Source organism: Bombus pyrosoma, linkage group LG6 (assembly GCF_014825855.1).
Source record: "Bombus pyrosoma isolate SC7728 linkage group LG6, ASM1482585v1, whole genome shotgun sequence".
NCBI classification, from domain to species: Eukaryota; Metazoa; Arthropoda; class Insecta; order Hymenoptera; family Apidae; genus Bombus; species Bombus pyrosoma.
The window spans coordinates 17,900,225-17,922,780 of record NC_057775.1 but is presented as its reverse complement, the minus strand read 5'-3'; the positions used below and the strand labels follow the sequence as shown (position 1 = coordinate 17,922,780).

The following is a 22,556-nucleotide window of genomic DNA, read 5'->3' as shown; positions in this document are numbered from 1 at the left end:
TGTGTGGAATTTATTTATCGCTTTCATGAAACGTCCTCTTGAAACTTTTAAACGTTATTATTGAAGGAACGCGTAAATCAGTAAATTTTGCAACACTTGTACTTTCATGTTACAAAGCGTGTTTTATTATACGTGACATATTTCATCGCACAGAATGCAATACAAAGTGTTTGAAATGTTAGAGATAAAATGCGTGTGATGAAACGTGTCCGTGTGTATGTAAATCAGATACAAGATAAAATTGTCAAATAAAGATACAATTTCAGTTAAGTTTCGAAAATTAAAATCGTATAACGATTGATTTTCATCATTTTAAAGATTCTGTACTAAAGATCGCTATAAAAAATTTTATATAATAATACAATTAGACAATGCGTTAAAACGAACTATTATATGCGATATAACGAAGAAGAACATCGAACCGAAAAACACGCGGCAACAACATGTAAACAATTCCAATCAATCTAATTGAAACATATGGAATGTACAGTTAGAATATTCTTTGACAAAGTTATACATTCGAATCTAGTGGGCTATTCAAATCTCTGTTAAAAAAGAAGTTTTCATGGTAACGTGGAGAATAGAGCGGCGTTTGAATTGCGAGGAATGGAAAAAATGGTGAATGGAAGTTGAATGGTCAGAATGTACGGCATGTGGATACAAGTTGAACATGTGATTATCTAATATTTTTCATGTTCTACTGTTCGGAAAAACTGTTCGAACGATGTTTAAATTATTTCTTTTTTTTTTTTTTTTAGTTTTAACAGTGTTTAACCACATTTTACTACATTTTATATATAATATCTGGGAACTGACATGTCTTATACGTCCTATATTTTAATATTAAAAGCTCATACTTCCTTTTCGATATTCATCGATTTATTTCATTTTAAAACTTGCATATCCAATCTCAAACATTTTCTGTTAGATGTACATGGTTATATAAAAGCAAACATCAACTTTAACATTAAGCATCGTACGTAAACCTGAATTAAATACTTGTTGTATTATACGAAAATTCTTGTATCCAAGCTATTTTTCCTAACTTTCGTCCGCCTATTAATTCAAATACGAAATATCCTAGTACCTACGATAAGATCCAAAAGCACTTCATTTTTTAAATTTTCCACATTTTTTCTCAGTATCCATCGATTTATTTTATTCTAAAATTTGCACATTCGATCTCAAACATTTTCTGCCGTTTTCGAGTGAGAAGTTTGGCAAGTTAATTAAAAAGCCTTGCATTATGCACTCTCTTTCGTGTTTACAGGAAATATGTTTGGTGGTGTTCTTTGGCATGGAATACATAGTGAGGTTGTGGAGTGCGGGATGCAGATCGAAGTACATGGGTTGCTGCGGCAGGCTCCGTTTCATACGGAAACCGATTTGTATCATAGGTGAGTGCGTTTCGCTAATGCACGTCAAGTCCCGGTCTAATTAGTCCGCAGCCCAAGGGCTGATCCAATATTCGCGTTGATCGATTGTCGTGGCCGAAATTGAAACTTCCCCCGGTGACAAAACTGTTTGTCGGACTCGTGTCCCTGCTGATTTCATTACCGCACTTGTCATTCACTCGTTATCCATACGAGATATCCTCTCATCAAGTTCGATCGAACATCATATCATCAGGATATCCTACATTCAGTTCTACAAGTTGACTCTCTAAGTTGATTCTCAGAGTTGACCAGCAAACAGAGAAGTCTATGGATTCATGAGACACAATAATTTGTATTAAGCGTCAAAAGCTGAAATTATGATTTACCGATTAAGATATTATATTCTGATTGAGACGTATCGAATGGCTCGTCATTCGTTAAGATTTTTTTCAAAATTACTTTCCTGCAGTAGGATGAGGAATATCATTTAATATTCATACATGACAAATTTGTTACTTGGAAAATGATTTTTAAAATTTATCGAATGGTTTGTCTTTTGTTCAGATTTTCGTTAATATTCGAGTATAACAAATTTACTACTAAGAAATTGTCAGAAACATTCCTATTAAAATCGGGACACAAACTTTCCAGAATTTAGCGAATTATAGTCTTCGTATTAAAAGGATCAGTTAATTCTTTCGAGTCTATGTTACAAGCATACGAGTAAGATAAATTCGTTGCCTTCATTAAGTGCCAATTATCGAGTTAAGCCTCGTATATTGCCTTTCCTTCTTCAATTCAAAATATCGTTATCCTTTCTGAATCTTCTATAATTATATCTGTACGGCCTTAATATTAAATAATCTTATTAAGGATATTTATCGCTAAAATATCTTATATTGATAAAATTCCGATCGATACCGAAACGTTTCACATCTATTCTAATATCATGTACGCGATTCCATTGTGATTCATGAGCTATCCGACGTAAACTCGCTACGGGCGATGCTTCTCGTGCTGTTCACGTAATTGAATCGCGCGAAAGTATAATCGAGATCGTTCGAGAATGAACAGCGACGGCTTCGTGACGCGCGACTTGATTCGCGATCAAACGAACTTTACGAGCGTGGTAAATTGTAACACGGTGCCGGATATTAATCGGATCAGGCATCGCGTGTTTATCGGTAAGGCCGATTACACACGCTCGATTTCCATGGAGTGAATAACCAGCGTAGCGTCGCGGAATGGCGAGGAAATGTCATCGGCCATGGATGTGCACGTATCATGGGTTATACCTGGCACTGTTTCACTCACAACACGATAGAATCGGTATTTTGTGAAACTGAATCATTTTGAGATATCATTTATCCGCTTCAGGGTAAGCGCGGATGAGATGCTGCATATTTTGAAAAGTTCATACCGTGGCAAAGTTCTATAAGGAAAAATTGTTTCAAGTATTCATATGGAGCGATGTTTCAAGAATGAATGCTGTTGTACCTTTGTTTTCGTTGAAATAAATTAATAAATAATAGTTGTAGTATATATATTTAAAAATTGAAATTTTTCATACAGATCGCCTGATTATCTTGATTTCCTTTTTGTTATTTCTATTCTTCCGAATTTGGTTATCTTAAAATGTCTTTTTCTATTTCATACATTAAAGAAATGAGTCTATCTCGACTGTGTGTGTAATAATACAGCGAGTATCCCAAATATCAATATAAAAATTGATACACTATCGTTACGCTAGTATGAACATTTATTGCCACTCCATATGAATTTTCTGTCCTGTGATATCGATCGTTAATTGTCTCTTTTTGCTTTTTTCTGCTTTCTCTCTTCAGATTTAATCGTGGTGGTCGCGTCTATGGTTGTGTTGTCGGTGGGAAGCAACGGTCAAGTGTTCGCCACTTCCGCTATAAGAGGAATCCGATTTTTACAAATATTGCGGATGCTTCATGTCGATCGACAAGGTGGCACGTGGCGACTTCTCGGTTCTGTCGTTTTTATTCATCGTCAGGTACGTTAATCAATGTCTAAATTTAGATTCAATAAGTATCAATTATTGATTATATAGAATATTTTACGTTTTCTCGCGTTCTATTTGATACTTGTACCTATATCGAATGTTCTCATCGGATTTATTACGCAATCGATATATATATGTATGTTTACAGTTATTTAGGTCAATAATTTCGATAAATAATTTCATCGAGAAACGATTCCACTGGCCAGTGTAAAATGACGCGATGCTTCATCGTATTTTTTACGATTTCATACTTTTCAGGAGCTGATCACGACATTGTACATCGGGTTCCTAGGTCTTATTTTCAGCAGCTACTTCGTGTATCTTGCCGAAAAGGATGTTGTTGGACCCGATGGCAAAACAGATTTTTCCAGCTACGCCGATGCGTTATGGTGGGGCGTGGTACGTGATTTTTATTTCTAAATGCTTGCTTATTGTACAATTTCATAACTTTATTAGCACTGGTACAAACTACCTTGCCATTCTAAACGATATCATGCACGTGTATTTTGACGTCTCCTATGCACAGTCTGTCTGAAAAATATTTCCTTAAGTTTTATATTTCTTATGCTATTGTATAAAATGTATGAATGTTGTCTACCAATTTTTATCGTCTTTTTGAGGTCACATTTACATATGTATATATACATAAATATACACGAGGAAATGATACAACGTACAAATATGTATAAGGATGAACGATATGTGTATGTATGGTATAGGATACGTGCAATTTTATGCGGACGAGAAAACAATAGAAGATGCGAGAACGAATGCGAGATGAAAAAGAACTATGTTGGAAAAAAGAATCGAAGATCGCATCACGCAAGAAATATTCTTGTACTTTTTCATTTTTTATCATCTTTCTTGCTCTTCTACTTTCTTTTGTTTAATAATTTCTACTTCCTTTTATATAATAATGGTCCAATAGCGATCTGAAATTACTTCGAATTCGCAGGAATAATCATTTCCGACACAGTTACGTATTTAAATTTACATTTTATTGGGAAATGTCTATAAAGCATTTACAGAAAGAGTTTGAATATAAATTTCGCCGTTATATTAGTTGATAAAATAATTGGACGACAATTATTTGAAGTATCTGGCAAGTTAATATAATCGAGGGTAATCGATAGGTAACATCGAGTTCCATTGGCCGGATAATACGGTTAAATGAGACACATACATATATGTACATACGTATAAATGTCAGAAACGTTGTATTAAATAAAACGAATTTTATCTCGAACCAATTGCCAATTACCATGAATTTGAAAACGTTAGACGTATTAATTTGATAACGAGTATATTGAAAGCCTAAATCTTGCATGATAGAGATACGATGTATATAATTAAAGATAAAGATATATGTATATATAGTTTCGTTTAGTTTAAATAAGTATAACAAGTCAAAAATGTTGTAAGACAATGAAATTTAGAAATAAAAGCTGAATTTGAAAAATTTTGTTTCACAAACGGTCTTGAAATATTCGAATTAAAATCTACAAATACCTGTGTCTTTCAGTCAGATCTTTGATTTCGAAATTTCGAATCGGTTCCGGCGGAAATATTTTTGCAAATGGCTATACAAATATTCGGAGGCTTTCGTTTTAATCCACGAGTACGCACTTCTATCGATTTCTTCTCTTTACAACATCAGAGTGATTTTAATAAAGAAAACCATGGGAAAAAGCTTATTACTTTTATTGGGAACAATTAATAAATACAAATTCGTTGTTGGTTTATAACTTTTCAGACGAGTATTCGCAACAAACGAACGCCGAAAATACAATTCTACCTACGATGAAACTTCGTCTATTGTCCTTTTTTCAGGTATACACATGTACAGTAACAAAGCGACTACATGTAGAACGATTGGAAAATTTCATAAACAGCGGAACAGATGCAGTAGGATCTGTGTAAACCTTGTTATCATATTCCCTTATTAATTATTCAACAGTTAAAGGCAGTTGTACTTTTGGGAATATATGAAACGAATGCTTCTCCTTTAAAATTATATGTTCACTTTTAATGAATTATCAAACTTGTTCTGATAATATCAAGGAACAGGAGACGCAAACGTTAACGACAACCTTTTTATATTTTTCTCAAAATTAGAAATTTTCGAAACAAATGATAAAACTCGAATTAAGATTAAATCAAATTGAAAAAGGCTTGAAATATATCTTAAAGAAAAATTTAAATCACTGCAAATCATCACTTGCGATCACTCTTATAAACTCGACGTTATTCGATAAACTCTGTAACTCAGAAATTTTTATAACGATCATTGCCTATAACTATGTAGGTTGTATAATATAAAGCAGATTCGAAGTAACGAAACCAGATATCTATAAAAAGTATGAAAAATGTCTCTGAAAAGTGACTGCAAAATTGACAGCGAATCATCTGAATTTCGTAACGTCTATCAGAGGATCAAACTACATATGTGTATGTATATATCCATGCTCATTCACACAGCTCCACTTAATAATCCTCCAGCTCTTGCTCCACTCGTTCGATTTCTATTAACGCCAATAATTAATTGGAATCACGGATTTCTCCAGATTTTCGTCGAAACCAATTGAACTGACTCGATCGTACGGACGATTGTTTGTTAAGCGACTGCCGTTAATCATTCGGAAAATATGTCTGTATTTATAGCCGTTGTCGAACGGGCAGCAACGAGCCGAGGATCGATGAAACCGAGGCCGAGAATTTAAATGTGGGCTTGATTAACGTCGCCTCGCGGATTGCCGCTGTTCAACCGCTGTCCGATTTTCCAGGAGACGGGAAATTCTCCTGGAATCGTTTCGCCGCGGCTGAAAGGGACGCGGCGCGGAATTGAAATTTTAATTAGGTTGTTTTTCAATTTGGTGTTAATTACCACGCTGCGCTCAACCGGAACAAGCTTTAATAAATTACCTGTTGGCTAATGGCAGTGGCGCAATAACGCATAATATCAAATTTACGGTGAAATCGGAAATTACAATTTCTATGTTCCTTCCAGTTTGATCGGGAGTTGCTTTGAGGTCATCGTGCTGCGAACTTCAAATTCGTAATGAATTGGTTTTACAGGTGTACATGTGCTTTCTGCAGTTTGATCTCTTGTGCGCTTCCTCTTTTTCTTTTTTCTTTATTATACATTTATTTTCGAATTTTACTTTTGACATTATTTTCTTCGAATGCCAATTGTTGATTCTTTTCTTAAATTTAGCAAAATCGTTGCTTCAGTCGTGCAATTTGTTAATTTTCTTGACATTATTTCTTCTTCCTTAGTCAACTGTTTTATACAGTTTTATACAATATATAGTGTTAAGAGAAAATATATTTCTTTTATTTGTTTGCGAGGAAATGTGATGTTGATAAAATGGCTATCATAAAAACAGAAGCAATCGTTTTTGCCATTGGTTGCCACGTTTTTATAGTGTTAGAAGTTACGATGAAAATTATTTAAGTAACTTTTTTAAATAAAAGTACAGATTCTCTTTCTTCGTATTTTCAGAATGTTTGAACTCTTCTAACGAGAAGTAATTTTATTTCTTTTTCAGATTACCGTGACCACGATTGGTTACGGTGATACTGTCCCACAAACGTGGATGGGAAAAATAGTCGCTTCGTGTTTCAGCGTATTCGCCATATCCTTTTTCGCACTTCCAGCCGTAAGTATAATCCTAGCGTTATACATTCTTCTACGTATTTTCCATTTTGACTTCTTGCGTAAATTTTATATTTTAATCGTCGATATTTATAACGTTAAGAAGAATATTCTGAAAGGAACAATTTCTTATTTTCGAGAACAAGCATTATACGTATTTTTCAATGGTAGTAAAACAAACCACCCTTTATAGCTGTTATAACAATTGTACCGATAGTTGGATTGTTGACATTCGCATTAACACGTGGACTGTTGATGACGCAACTGTGGCGTCATGACCTAGTTGCTTCCGAAAGGGGATGACGCTACGATGTCAGTAACTAAAGATCTTCAAATGCCGTCGAAAACGGATTGAAAAGTTTAAGATTATTAAGTTACTTATATAAATAATTTTAAGACTAATTTCACTCACAATGGAGGGCCACGCAGTCAACGTGTTAAAATATAAAATACAAACGGGCTGTTCACAGGCAAAAGTGGCCAACTCCACTTTTTGAAAGTTTTTAAATTTTACTGCCAAAACACTCGATCGATGCTTAACTTATATAATTTCACCAATTCCCTCTGTTCCTTGTTTCGTGGAATTAAGCGATTTGATAAATACGCGTTTCAGGGAATATTGGGCTCTGGTTTTGCGCTAAAAGTCCAGCAGAAACAACGACAAAAACACTTCAACAGACAGATACCAGCCGCTGCGATGTTAATACAATGTCTGTGGAGGTGTTACGCTGCCGACAAAGCCATCAACAGCGTGGCCACGTGGAACATCTACATCAAAGATCCAACACCAGCCGGACAACCGTCCACACCTTTGGGAAAGGTAAGATTTCGCGATTTTTTGGCCCGAGTTCAGTGGCAGTAGCTACTGTAGCCGTTGATTGTTGCTGTTTCTAGTTGCTTACGAATCGTCTAATTGGACGCTGACGATTGCGATATTCGTTCTTTGCCGTTCTTTAGGCCGGGATCATTTCAGTCATTCTTGTTTTCAATGACAGACCGGATTCAGAGTATCACGATTGGAGACTTGGTTGATGTTTATTTTCGTTGAACAGATTACGGTGGATGTTACTGTAAAATAGTAGATGTGTAGTTATAATGTGTCGATGTTTGAAAGTCGTTGAATGTTGTCAGCGTTAGTGAAAGTTTGACAGTTTGATAGAAATTTCGTATTAAATTTGTTTATTGATGAATTTTATGTAAAAGTCTGTGTAAAGAAATGTTTGCGTAGAAGGAAATCTTTGTCGAGAAATTAAGAATCAAATTCCATATTTTCGATATGAATCTGAACTTTATGTGGAATTTAAATGCTGTATATATTTTGGGAAGTTTGTAGATTATTGTACAGAATAACATATCATTGTTTCAAGTATAGTCGTATATTTGGTACATATTTATTTCTGATATATGTTTATAGATGAAAGTTCTAGTTATTTCAATGTGCATTATTTTGAAAATTTTGTTTGTAATTATCATCTAATCGCTGCACTATACTTCTCACACATGTAAATCAAATAAAGATATTTTTAAAACGAATAACTATCAAATAGAAAGGATATGAAAATTTGAAAGTAATTTAATTTGACTTTTTACATCACTGATCCGAGCAAAAATTACAATGATTGAAGATTAAATATGAAACAACAATTAAATATGAAATGTCTGACTATTTTGAGAATGAGAAAAGTTATAAAAATTCATAATTTTACAGTAACATATACGCTCATCTATTGCAACGATAGGAAAAACATCGAGCTAGTTTTCTTTCTTTATGTTCTGAATGTCCCTTTCTCACAATTGAAATCTCGTTTGATTTCCCTGCCGTATGTGAGACGGCGTTGCCTCGTTTGATCTCGGTAAACTACACCAAATTTCAGAGAATTCAGTTACGAAAGAGATTATTCGCTTTTATTTTCGTTACAAGACAACGTCATTAGTCCATGATATTTTCCTTAAAGAAACAATATTACTTGGTAATTTGTTTATGTAAGTACGTTCAACTATTTCAAACTGTTTTCTTATTCTATTTTATATGAGATTGTATTAATTAAATATTGCCGAGATTTTTCGAGTCGGTATACAACATAAAACGTTTTTAAAATGACATTAGAAAATTTACAGACGTATTGTTGTCAAAGCAATCCAAATATAGTTTGCAATTTATGTATAAAGTATTTGTATAATTTTTTGTATAAAACAAATTTCCTACAATTTCTAATATGTTTTTATAATAATCTATACAACACCTCATGCTGTTATTTTATGAAATACAAGTTGAGATTTAATTTTTTTGGCATAAAAGTCTTTCCAAATGTTTTCCTTCCAAAATTCCTCAAAACTTAATAAACGATGCAGTTATTTTGAAAAATTCTATCGTACGTAATTTCATTTATGCGTAACGCAACAGTGAAGATAAATATTACTAACACGTACCAAAATTCCAATGTCAAAATCAATAACTAAAAGTAAATAACGAAGCGCGTAAAGTAAGGTAATGATTTTTCGCAGTCTTAATTTTTCAAATGCATATCTGTGATTTTCCGACGTCATTTCAAAAACAATCTGCTTATATCAGAGTTCTCGTTCGAGTTTAGTATCGATAATGGATTGTTTGGATTGAAGGTACTTATTGGCATGTTGATTCGTTGATTACCGTTAAAATTGAGAAAATTTGTGACTTCCATTAAAACTGAAGAGATAAAAAATGGAAGAAAAAAGAAAAGAGAAAGAGAACGAAAAGAAACGTTAATTAATACGGAGATACACGAAGTCCCGTGAAATTAGTATCGATCGCAGGACTTCGATTATCCCACAGGGTCATGCAAATAATTTGGCAGTGGATGTATGCAAGCAGAGAATGCGATTTCTGCTCTGTGTTTTTAATGTGCCGTTCAATATATTCGAAATATAATAATAACTGAGTGTTGCTCGTGATTATTCGTGTGTTGATGCAGTTTCAAATTACGCTTGAAAGCTTCTGTATTATTATATTTTCTCAGTTTTCTGTCGTGGCACGAGAAAAATCTCGCTTCTCTATTGTTTATCCGAACCCTCCTCTGTTGCGTTCATTATTTCATCGTTGAGGAAACGAATTACATCGATTTCTTTCGTAGGGATCGTTTGCCTCTTAACGAAGCGTTAACTTCCGTTTCGTTTGTTCACGAATTTCCGAAACGCGCTGTAATTTGCCGTGTAATCGAATTAGGGATGGTCTTTTGCCTATAACAAAAGAGAAATTGCGAAAAAGATCCCTTTTACCTGGAAAGAACTTTTTGAATGGTCCATTGATTAATGTACATATTTAGTTTCGTGAATTAATAATAGAAATTTATTTTATTCACTGATAAACGTTATATGAATGTTTTGAAGAATTTCAATTAAATTGGAAGAATTTTATTTTGTTAAGCTGAAAATAGTTTGACGTTCATTTGTCTGAGAAGGATTAGTGTTTCTCTCTTTTTCAAAATTTAAAAATGCTCCATATTTTTCAGATTATTTAAGTACATACAAGCATAAAAATTCAAATTACAAGGAAAGTTAATAAAAATTTTATTGTATTTTTGAATAGAATACGATTAATTTACAGTTTTATCTATTATATCATAAACAAACATCTCTCGTTCGATTACACTAGAAGGGCCATTATTATTTTTGGCATCGATCATGTGTAATTTAATTTTAAGTGAATGCTTAATTCTATTTGTTTATGTATTTTTTCTTTGTAACGAATCATGCAACATTTTATCAAAAGGAAGCTCAAGAGAACTTGAGTCATCAACTGAATAAAGACTTTTCATTTTTCGATAATATTTAACATTTTCTCATAAACCTTGCTTTCAAAACTCTGATTAATCAAGTGTTATGCAAATCGCTTCTCGCATCTAGGTACTGCTTAAAAATGAAAAAAATTTTTTAATTTAATTTTTTTTTTGGTATCAAATAACCGATACGACTTAATTTAAGTTTGTATCATATTCGGGTACGTATCAGTTCAAGAAATATATTATATTTAAAAAGTTTGTTCCTAACCATGCTGTTTTTAATGCAACTTTTTTAAACGTAATATCCTTGGCAGTAATTTAATTATTTCGCTTGGAAAATTGTATTTGTTAATATTTTGTGGCTGACGCAAATTATTATTTTTCCTTTTTGTTTCTTCTTGCTCAGCTGCCATCGAACACAATGTCTATAGACAATAGAAATATACAAAATGATAAATTAATTCTGCAGAGAATAACGAGTATACAAGGGGAGAACATTATTTTCAAATGTAATATATTAATAGACATAAAGAAAATCTATATGAATAAATAAATGAATCGTGCCAAACAAAGGTTTATGAATTATAAATTAATATGAGCAATTTTGTGAATATTTCAAGCAAAGCTCTACAGTTTGAAATATACGAAATTTTCAAATAAATTCGGCACACAGGAATTTCATGGAAAAAGAAAGAAATTCTACGCCGGAAACATCAATATCTATCGCATCTGCTGCCAAAAATTCGCGCGTATTACAATATATCCCATTATGTTCGCTCTTTCTGTTCCGTCCTTTCTTCTCTCATACGCTCACCTGTCGCGTTTCTATTAATTCCATTAAAATTTATATCATGTACATACAAAAAACATCTCTCCTTTCTCTGATACGATATATATAAAATGTACCTAATATATTTCAGTTGATTTGTGTAAAGAAGATGGTATGTAAAGGCTATTTAGATTTATTTCAATTTTTACTCTTTTGCATGTTTATTTATTTACCAATTTATTATTCACTTTTCCTTGTCACGTAACGGGAACCTATCGCGTTTTCAGAATCACTGGCCACACGCGAGTCTGTTGAATGTTTCAAATATTAAAATTTAAGTGATATATTTTAGTCGATAATCACTTTTAGCTTCCAATGACACCACACACACACACACAAACAAACAAACATGGAATTTGAGATCGATATCGACTACTTTTTTTCTCAATTTTCGCGACATATTTGTCCAGATATGGTTTCGTTGTGTTAAATAACTCGATCGTCGAGGATATAATAAATCGACAAAATTTACTCTATACGCTTTTTAGCAATTTAAGCTTCGAAGCAATTTGCATTATTAATGAAGTATGTTGCTGTAAAATGATTGCAAGTGATTAAAACACGTGACTGTTGTAAAATACATGTTCGTAGAATAGACACGCTGGTGATTTTGTTTAAAAACTGTATTTACAAAAGCAAGACGCGATCATTGGCAATTCTATACGTAGTATAATACACCCTGTATAACGCGGGCAGGGGTGGGATATTCGCGTTAATTCGCGGAAAGGCTCGTTTATTCCACGTATAATACTTATTGCTCTTTTTTCTATGTATGTATCTATATTGTTGTGTTTTTATTTTATATTGCACTTATATTAAGCTTCGTTTAACCACTTGGATCGCGAAAAATAATAATGATCTGCGCTATGCAATGTATTTCTACCGCGTCACACATTATTGTGCATGAATTCTAATTGAGTGTATGCGGTGTCTTTGTGCAAAATATATGTGCGACGCTTTCACGTACAGGGTGTTGAGAAAGTCGAGGATATTTCATAAAAGTTGTCTGATCGTTTGTATATCGTGTTTTGACATTTTTTGATTGTGATTTGTTAGAAATAAAAGTGGGTAGAGAAATTTCTATAAACGCGTACAATTGTATTATTTTTGTCTTTCACATTTACGCGCTTCATGTGAGTAATCTATTGGCAATTTGTATCGCTTCGATGCTTAAGTGGAGAGTACTTAATCATGTTCGATGAAGTTAAAGTTGCAGTATCGCTTGATAGCTACTTATAAGCTTGTATATGAATTATTTATTTCGTTTCATTGGTTTCGATCAATTTTCAGTTCCTTTTCTCAGTTTCCTGAGTATTTTATAATTTTTTTAGATGTATGTTACATTGAGCTTTGATAAACGTAAACAATTCTAGGACGTTGTAATCTATGTCCTTAAGAGAAACCTGCGTACGTAACAACTTTATTGTTTTAATGAATTTCAAATGTTGAAAATATGTTTCGATGTTAGAAATCGATATAATATCACCACCTTTAGATATTGCATAATTGTTACACGGATTGAAATATAAAAAAAAGTTTAAGTTTAACAGTTACAGATGAAAAATTCGTAAGTTTCAGGTAACGTTACACTACATGTTAATCTTAACAAGTATTCTTGATATTATTGACATCCTGTACGCACAATATGAACCGACACAACAGTGGTGGTAACAACTCTGCTTTAAACATAAATATCTTAAAAAAGAACATTTTTCATATTTCAATAACTCAGTTCTATAGCTCTACATGATATTAAAATACCTATTAAAAAATAAAAATATTCTGATTTTATTCATCTTACAATATAATTTAATAGCGATGGATAGTAAATAGTTAATTACATTATTAGTACCTATGTATGAAATATTACAAGCTCACTGCAATTGGTTTGTTCGTGTTATTAAATATGTATACTTGCTATTATCCTTATTAAAACCTATAATTACAGAATATAAGAGCCGTGCGGGCAATGGATACCTAAACACATTTCTAGGTGACTTTTGGGCTCTTATGACATTATTATTACTCACTATCATTGTTACTAATATCTAATTACATCACATAATATTATTACTAATATTATAAACTAATATCTATTAACAACCATTTTTATTACGTTATCATTATTTCCTATGGAGAACAGATAAAAAATACAAGAAAAGGATTTCATTTACGTATCCTTCCCTTTAAAAGAAGTTTGTATTCTATAGAAAATATACGTAAGTAAGAACTTCCCTATTTCTTTTCTCATTAATTTGTAATTTATTGATCAAAATTTATATGTAGTTGGAAATATCAAAAACAAAATTGAACGTGTAGTGGTGTTTGTAAAACGATGCACAATCGTAATATCGTTTCGAGGCATTTGAAGCAGAGTCGTTTCACCAATTCGGTGCACAGTGTACGTCTCGCCATTTTATTTTCGCGTCAGCTTGCAAAGCAAAGAAACGAACGCGTTCGCGGGGAACGAGAATTTACGCTCGTCGGCTGTCACGGTCGTCGCTCGAATATTTCCGTTGTCGTTTTCCTTTCTGTCTCGTGCGATTGTTTCCTGAATCTTGATAGAACGTTTCATTGTCCATGTTAAACATTTACAGCTTTCACGCTGGCAAATAGGATTGAATACTAAAACGCACTGAGACACGACGGTACTTTCTCACCTTTTTCATCTGACGTCTTTTCCCAATGAATTTCCCTTTCCTGGTTTCTTCGGACTTCTTTCACTCGTTTACTTTTCTTTCGTCTTTCTATCACTTTACTTTCACGTATGTTTGATTCGTTGATTTGATTGAAAAGTTATAACGCGTCGGTTTATGCGAACTGAATTGTCGAGTGCAGCGTTTCGGTTACTTTTAAATTAAATTAGAATAAGTTTGTGAGAAATTTTTGTTAGGTTCTTCCATAATAAATATCATTTATCGGCATTAACAATATCGATAAGTATAAAGTGATTGAAATTGTTCAATCAAACTAAGAACCATCCGAATCGATACATCCAAAAGATACTAAATTTTTAGCTAGTAGGAGGTATATAAACCTTTTTGTTAATAGTTTTCAAATTATCGAAACTATTCGAAAATGAAACTATCGTCAAGAGCTTCGTAAACTCACGATCGATTCATCCTGGATACTAAAACTTTCTTCGTAAAGATTTCGCGAGTTGACAAGTTATGTCTATTACGGAAGTTTTATGAATCCTTATCCTGTGATATTTTTCCAAAACCCTCCACAAGTGCTTAACGCGTAGAGCCTAAGGAAAAATGACGTTAATGCGTAGTTATATTGCCGACTCCGAGAGCAGATTTGAAAACCGATGCTGACCTACTTTCGTTCCTGTACGGAAAAAATTCGATAAGTTTGAAAAGGAGAGGAACAGTTTCATCGACCGTGGGTCTTGCTTTTTCTTCCCGGTACGGTAAACAATTCGTTTTCCAACTTTTTCTCCCCTTGTGGAAACGTACAATGATTACAGTTCCATATGATGCGACGAATGTTGCGAAAAAGAATTTCAAACGAGTCTCTCAGCCTCTTGTTAATTAATTTCTAAAAGTTTAAAAGTTACCTTATTTCCCTTATTCCTTTTTTGTTTTTATTTTAATGCAGATGCAATTAGATTGCTGTTAGATTAGTTTTTTTTTTATTTGGATAGATTGTTTTCCGATTTATTTTTAAAGTTTTATTAATTCTTAATTGACCTTTCTTCATCTGAGGAAATAGTTTAATGAAATTGATATTTGTGCCTCCGCAGTATTTTTTCGTAATTTATTCTATAAAATTGATAAATGTCTGGTATCTAACGCCTAAATGGCACACACACATATATTCATATTATCATTATTATTATATATACATATATCTTTTCGTTTTTATTCAAATTGACGAATGTAGTGTCAATAAATTTCCATTATTTCCTCCTAATACCATTTTATCCACATAAACAATTTCATGACTGATTTACGAAATATTTTATTCGACTTACAAAGAAGATTGCCAACAAGCTGATACTGCGTGGATTTCAAATGGAGATCAGGTCGTTTTAGAATAGTATTTCCACGTCTTTTCAATCTCATCTCATTTAGCAATCTCATCAGGAGTTCTGTACGCTATCAATATGTCGTCATTAAACTTGCGCTAATAATCAGGGACGAATCTCGAAGCAGGATAGTACGGTGTGATTAATCTGATGAAAACTGAAATTGCGAGAGAACTGCCACATTCGAATCAATGTACGCATGCTCGGTTTCCTTTGTCACTACTACTTGATGAGATATAAAGCGGATCATGCATTTGGTCGAACTATAAGAAAGATTCACACGTTCTCTGTGATCCCTATACACGTAGTAATTAATTTATTATTTCAATTTATGTTAACACGTTACAGAGTCATTCGTCACGATCTCGTTTCACTGAAAAACATCCTCCATAGTAAATGTGCCTCGTTCAAAGCTATTGACAAAGTCTGCATTTTATTCCAATCATTTGTGTATCTGACCATTATATTATTATACCTATAGAATTTTTGCTCTTAAGAGAGATTAATCGAAGTAAATACAAGAAATTCCCCTTTTCTCGGAGTCATCAAACTTACGTAGCTGAAAGAATCCGGAATAGTTCCAAAGACAAGCAAAATCATAAAGTCATTTCAGTCGTAACATCTGTTTGATGGCAGACTACGTAAAATTGGTGTAACACGGAATATGTTAATAATCTGTTCCGAACGTATGATGAAAACCCAGGTGCAGATTTCTGCCAATACCTATGGATGCTATCTATATGGATACTATCCGTCCATTATTAACGAAAATCCTGAATAATATCGGGGCAGCCGAACGAGCTTAAATTTTCAGTGCACAGATATACCGCCGTTGGCGAACTAGGGAGCTTTTCAGATGGATCCGTGTTCGGGGCCGAGCTGTGGCGCTCGCTAGTAGGGATAGTGCATGTTGTGTTCGACGTGTGTTGTAATGGGAGGGCACCGGGGGTTCAGTCTCTGATGATCCAGGTGGCAAAAAAGGCGAGCGTACTGAAGAGGCGAAAATCGAGGAACCGGATGGACGTTCAACAACAGCAACAGTTACCGCCGGTTACGATATCCGGTGGTGTGTCCAGTGGCGGTGCTACTGGCGATACCGGGGGTCAAAATGACAACCAACGGATGGAGAACGAGGGCGACGTAATCTTTTACATGGAGGAACCGAAGGCTGGTACACCTAATCGTGCTAGACGCGACAACCGGTGAGTCGAGGCATCGATTGTTGTTTTTTGTTAATTTAGTGAAGCTGATGAATGTTGTAGAAGCGGAAAATTAACATGTTAAGAGCCGTGTTGGCCATCGGTTACCGATAGTATACTTTAGTAGTTGGTTGGTAACCATTTTGCTTGGAATTCTTTTCCGGTAATATTTGCATAATGTACGATCAGTTTATTTTAAAGTAAAAAAATCCAAACCAGTAAATCTTGATAACAAGATAGAAAATCTACGATCATGACATCGATAATCCAATATGTTATAATTTTAGATCTTTCATCTTATTAGATCAATGCCAATCTTTGATTAATTCCTTTTGTAGAGACAGTTGATTGTACACGTGAAAAGTATACAATTTTTGCAATTGATTTTAAGATCAACGAGAAACCTCATCTTAAATCAATAAATACGATTTGACTCGTTAAAGTTAAAAATGAAGTTTCACTTCCTTTAAATTCATTACACTGCAACTGTATGCATTTGAATAATTCGAATAAAATAATCCGGATAATGAATTGAGCCCTGAAAATAGGAATTCACTAACTCACTGCTTCATTAACAATTTCACTTTCCAATAATATGAATTAACGTTCGAACAAACAGATGTGAGTTCCATCCAATTCATTTACATAGAAACTTTAATTTTCAGTTTGCATCTTTCTATTACAATTTATATCGATTTAATGATATTATTAAATTGATAAGCAATTCTAGGTTTCACTAAAATACTTTATTTGACGAAGATTTAAAGAAATTTACAAACTACGAATTTAGATTGCTTATTGTTGCTCACTGATCTGACAATATTAATTAATTACTTTTTCTTTATTCTTTATACTTCTTTATTTTTATACATTATTGGACTTTGAGTACATCTTTATTACCTAGCTAACAGTATTTTACTTAGACTAATTTTTTTCATCATGGTTCTAAGTGGATATATATATAAATACATATTAAGTAGAATAAAATAGGACAAAATGGCATAATATAAAAGGAATTTGTAGGTTTGCACCAATCAATATTTGATAAATAATCTTCGGGTTATCGCGATTATTCAAATCTCAGTTTGAATAATAAATCTGTTAATGAAGTTATTTTCTTTTTTTCATAGTGAAATACTTTTACTGGCCACTTTTAATTTCGGATTAAATAATTTGGAATATCGTACACAGACTCCAATCGATCTACAGATTAAACACAAATAGCTTTTGTAGTATACGAGGAAATTAAACAAAAATCACATTTTATTCAACGTTTTATGGCACAGACCATCGATGCGGGCGTTTGATTCAAAACTTCGAGCCACGGTTCCATAACTCAATATTATTCAGTTCTCAAATAAACTTGCAAATTGAGTTCTATAGTCTGCGCTTGGAAATGAGGTCCCGCGAACTTATTGAATTTTTAAATAAGCCTCTGGAATAACCAATTTTGAAATGACCAGTGAATCGACAAGATACAAGCTATAGATAACGAATTTTTATTTTATAGCTCTATCATTTTAATGAGTCGAGAAAAAATTGCCTAATGTAAATGCGACTTTAATAAAAATATTTGTTCCTACCATCAAGAACGTTTGATTATATAATTGTCTTTATTTTAATATTCTAGTTATCTTTGTAAAATTAATCGAGCGACTTTGCTTCGAGACGATACGTCGAGACATTATTCTTATTTAATTTATTTAATTGAGTTTCAGATTATGGTGGATTTTCTTTGTTAACTATGGCATTGTTGCATTGTAACGAGGAATAATGATATTATCCTCTTACTATGTTCATACGAAATCTCGTAATATTTTGTTTTTGCGGAACGAAACATAAAACGTTGACGTGAAAATGAAAAGAGTAATCTAAGCAGTAATCTAGTTACATAATTTTGAAATTCGCTCCAGAGAGAAGCTTAGAAGCCGGCTGATATAACAATTCCTACAATTTAATATTTAAAAATTTATACATGCATTTAAAATATATTTGAACCAAAATCATCTAAATAAATTCTCCTTATAAACCCTCCGCTACTTTCTCTAACAATAGTCTTCTAGCTACACGTTTTCTTTTTTTTTTTTTTTTCTTATATTGATCCGCCGACGTTAGACAATAGATAACTCGTGTGATAAGATCTCATTTGCTCGAGCATCAAACGCCGGTAAAATGAAGCATGTGAAGTGTGCGTAAGGGTCGGGAACGGAGAAAATCTTTGGAAATTTCGCGGGGAAATAATGGCTGGTTCGGGAAAGTTGGCGTGACAGGAAACGTCAACCGGTTGAAGGGCACTTTCTCTGGAGCGGTTTTGAACGTCGAACGAACTAGTTCTTGAGTTTGGTAGTGTGAGTAGCGTATTTCCGGTTGGCAGGGGAAGCCTCTTCACCTCGCAGACGAGCTCCGTCACGGAGGCTACCAGCGATGAAATTGACATTGATATCGAGGAACCGCAGAGAGTCACCACGTAAGTACGATTTTCTTTCTGTCATCTTGCTGGATTTTCGTATAAAGATACGAGGAAAAGTATTTTAATCGAGAGATGGAGGCAAACTACAACAACGTTGTGATTTTGTCCTATGGAAATGTCTTTTGTAAGTTACCTTCCTTTGATTGAATCGATTGGTTAAATCGGATTTGAAGAGTTGATTGGATGTAAATCGAGATGTAGGTAACTCTTTTGATTTGTATGTATGTAGCGTTGTTGTAACGTCTACGAAGTACTTTTTGAAGAATGAAAGAAATTTGTAAGTACATATATGCTAATGTACAAAACAGTAATTCGATATTGAACAAATTGATGCCTGTATTTCGTAGAGACTTAAACGAGGCAATGAATAATTGTTGACATAATTCAGAGTTTATCAAATGGTATGTAGTATTACAAAAATCTATGAACAATTTGTAGGATGAATAAAAAGATCCTTTCATTAACTGTCGCTCGATTCGATATCATTTAGAGTCGACAAAGTATGTAGCACATACGTGAAAAAAGGAAACAAAATTTGAATTTTAATAATACATGTTTAGAACACGCGTGAAATAAAACAAACATTCCTTAACAAATTTTCATCCAAATGTCATTAAAATTAATTATTAGATGATCCAGATATTTAAATACAAAAAGTATCGTTATCATGTCGAAGTGAAATCGTCAAGAGACTTTTCCCACTCTAAAATTATCTAATAGAAATTTCATTAATCTCCAAAATATTCACAATTACAAAAAAAAAAAAAAAAAAACAGTAATATTTTTGTCGACGTCTAAATGAAACTACCTTGAAAAAACTGGCAACGATAGTATCGTTCGACTATTTTTCGTTTGCACGTCGGGTCTGATAACAGCAAGCAAAATCAAGGCATAGGCGAGAATAGAGGAAGCCTACATCTTCATGCAAATTACTTTCATTTTGCATGCGGAATCGATATTAACCGGAGAATTTTCGTCCAGCACGTATGGTTTCTGTAATACATGCTGGAAACAGCTCGAAACGGCAGCGTACAGTGTGCATCCGATTCAACGATTCGGATCTCGTTAATGTTAAACGTGCCGCGATTCATGGTCTTTCTGCTATTCGATCGATCCCGAGAACCGCTGCAAAGCGTGCGGCGAACAGAAATTTAAATGTGCTCGAGAATCACTGTTGAATGCAAGCAGCAATTATTGAGTGTAACAACAACTCGTTTTGTGGGGGTAAAGAGAGCTTGTACCATACACGTATTTCTTTCTAATATCTCAATCTAGAACTTTGTATTAGGTTGTCGCAAAAGTTTCTTTCGTTTTGTAAGGAAAGACCAGATACACAACACTTTTTGTTTTATATTATTTTATCGAGTTATGTATGATCCATTTAATTCTATTGGAACGAAATAAAACAAAAAGTGTGTGCATCTATTATTTCCTTGCAAAACGAAAGAAAATTTTGCGACAATCTAATATTAATATGCTGCTTATTTAAAACAAATTTTTAAAAATTGCGTCGATTCGTTAAGGATGATTGTGCTAACGAAATATTTCATCCGCAGTATTTTCTCAATCAATTTATGTCATTGAATCTTATTTTTTAACGTTGTGATCACGAAAGGAATATCAAAGACTTGCTTAATATCTTGTTTGTCACAATTTCTATAGTCTGTTGTTCATTATAGATCATACAAATTCTTTTCGTGCCTCCGATTTAGATATTGAACTTTCATGAACTATCTCTTGTTCTAATTTCTAATATTTTTCGTGCATCTTGACATTTTCCTCGAAAAGCTGCTACCAACAATTATCCTCCCCTGGCCTCGTCCAGGGAGAATTTTTTCAAAATTTTCCTCAAAGTGTTATTATCGGAAGTTATCGCCATGAGTAAACCAACAGAAAAGTTGGTAATATGTTAGGAAAGCAAATTCCGAGCACGTGGCATTGACATTTCGAGGAAGTCTCCGTTCTCGATAGCGGAATGGAGCGTTACCTTGCGGCGGCTCTCGTGAAAAGCTCCTCTTCTCTACTCGTCTGTTTCTTTCTCTTTTTCCCTCGCCCACTTCAAAAAGCACGGAACGTAAGTGCTTTTTTCACCGGTGCATTACTTCGCTTCATGGACGGCCTACATTCTTTGCAAGCCTGGCACTCGAACCTCCGACACAAAGACAAGTCGCGTTCGGAATTTTTCTTTTTCTCCCGTTCTTCTCGCTGCCCCGCCACGCACATCCCTAACGTTTGATTCGCGACTCGCATCTCTCTCTCTCTCTCTCTCTCTCTCTCTGTTTCCTTTTTTTCTCTGTTTTACTTTTTGCTTTTCTAGCGTTTCGGAGCTCGAGTTTCCCGCGTTTCGCCGCTGAAACGTGAAATCGTTTGTGAAAATAAGCGGTCGGCGGCTGGCCAACCGTTTTGTCGAGCCACTCCAATTTTTCCTGTGAATTAGGAATTTTAGACTCGCGAATTGAGAATAGATAAGTCGAATGATGAAATTTTGCCGGTGAGCAAACAAACATCTTCCGCTAGATTTGGATAAAGTGCTGAAGAATGCTCTCCATTTATGCAGATTGTTTAGAGAAAGGGTGTTTAGTATTTGAATTAAATAACCGGATTTTGTATATTATTTTTATCTGGTAATGTCACTGTAATTTTTCTGTAATTTGTCTATAAAATCAAATCTATAAAATCTATATAATCTTTGCAATGCAGACTTTGGCAAATGAAAAGTCGCGAGTAATACGAGTCTTTACTGTATAGTATCACGATAAGAAAGCTGGTCAATGTTCGGAACAATTTCAAACTCATTTGAATAATTTCTCATTACTACGTTTAATACCGAAAACGTAGTCACAAAACAAAGAATTTATTGTATTAATGTTTCATTTTCGAGTTTCTAGGAAAATATGCACAATGGTAAAAATGGTCAAAAAATGGTAAAAATTGTAATTATTCAATTTTGCAGTTGCCCGAACAGTTCAATATTTCTTTAAATATTATCTTGTTCTATTATAAATTTAAAATAATTCAAGATTTAAAAATACCACATCATAATACGTATTTCAATCAATGGCTAACTAAATTAAATTTCTGTGTCCACATAATTTGTAGAAATATATTAGTTGAATCGAGTAATTTAGCGTTATAAGAATAAGAAGCAGTAAGAGCGCAAATTACTCATAAAATTCCATGACACAGAACAAGGAACAACCAGCAAAC

The 22,556-nt window shown here is 33.6% G+C and overlaps 1 protein-coding gene across 5 annotated transcripts in view; it reads left to right on the top strand.

Annotated features, from left to right (window-relative positions):
- The window catches only part of LOC122568091 (potassium voltage-gated channel subfamily KQT member 1), an 83,466-nt gene that overhangs the window by 37,190 nt on the left and 23,720 nt on the right, over positions 1-22,556 (top strand). For 2 of the 5 annotated variants that reach the window (XM_043727442.1, XM_043727446.1), the window contains exons 4-11: positions 1,271-1,397; positions 3,221-3,396; positions 3,664-3,804; positions 6,954-7,064; positions 7,674-7,880; positions 11,739-11,759; positions 16,635-16,882; positions 19,254-19,346. In XM_043727442.1, the coding sequence (XP_043583377.1) occupies positions 1,271-1,397; positions 3,221-3,396; positions 3,664-3,804; positions 6,954-7,064; positions 7,674-7,880; positions 11,739-11,759; positions 16,635-16,882; positions 19,254-19,346 (1,124 nt within the window). The remainder of the gene's footprint in view (positions 1-1,270; positions 1,398-3,220; positions 3,397-3,663; positions 3,805-6,953; positions 7,065-7,673; positions 7,881-11,738; positions 11,760-16,634; positions 16,883-19,253; positions 19,347-22,556) is intronic. The other 3 variants (XM_043727443.1, XM_043727445.1, XM_043727444.1) reach the window with 3 other exon arrangements.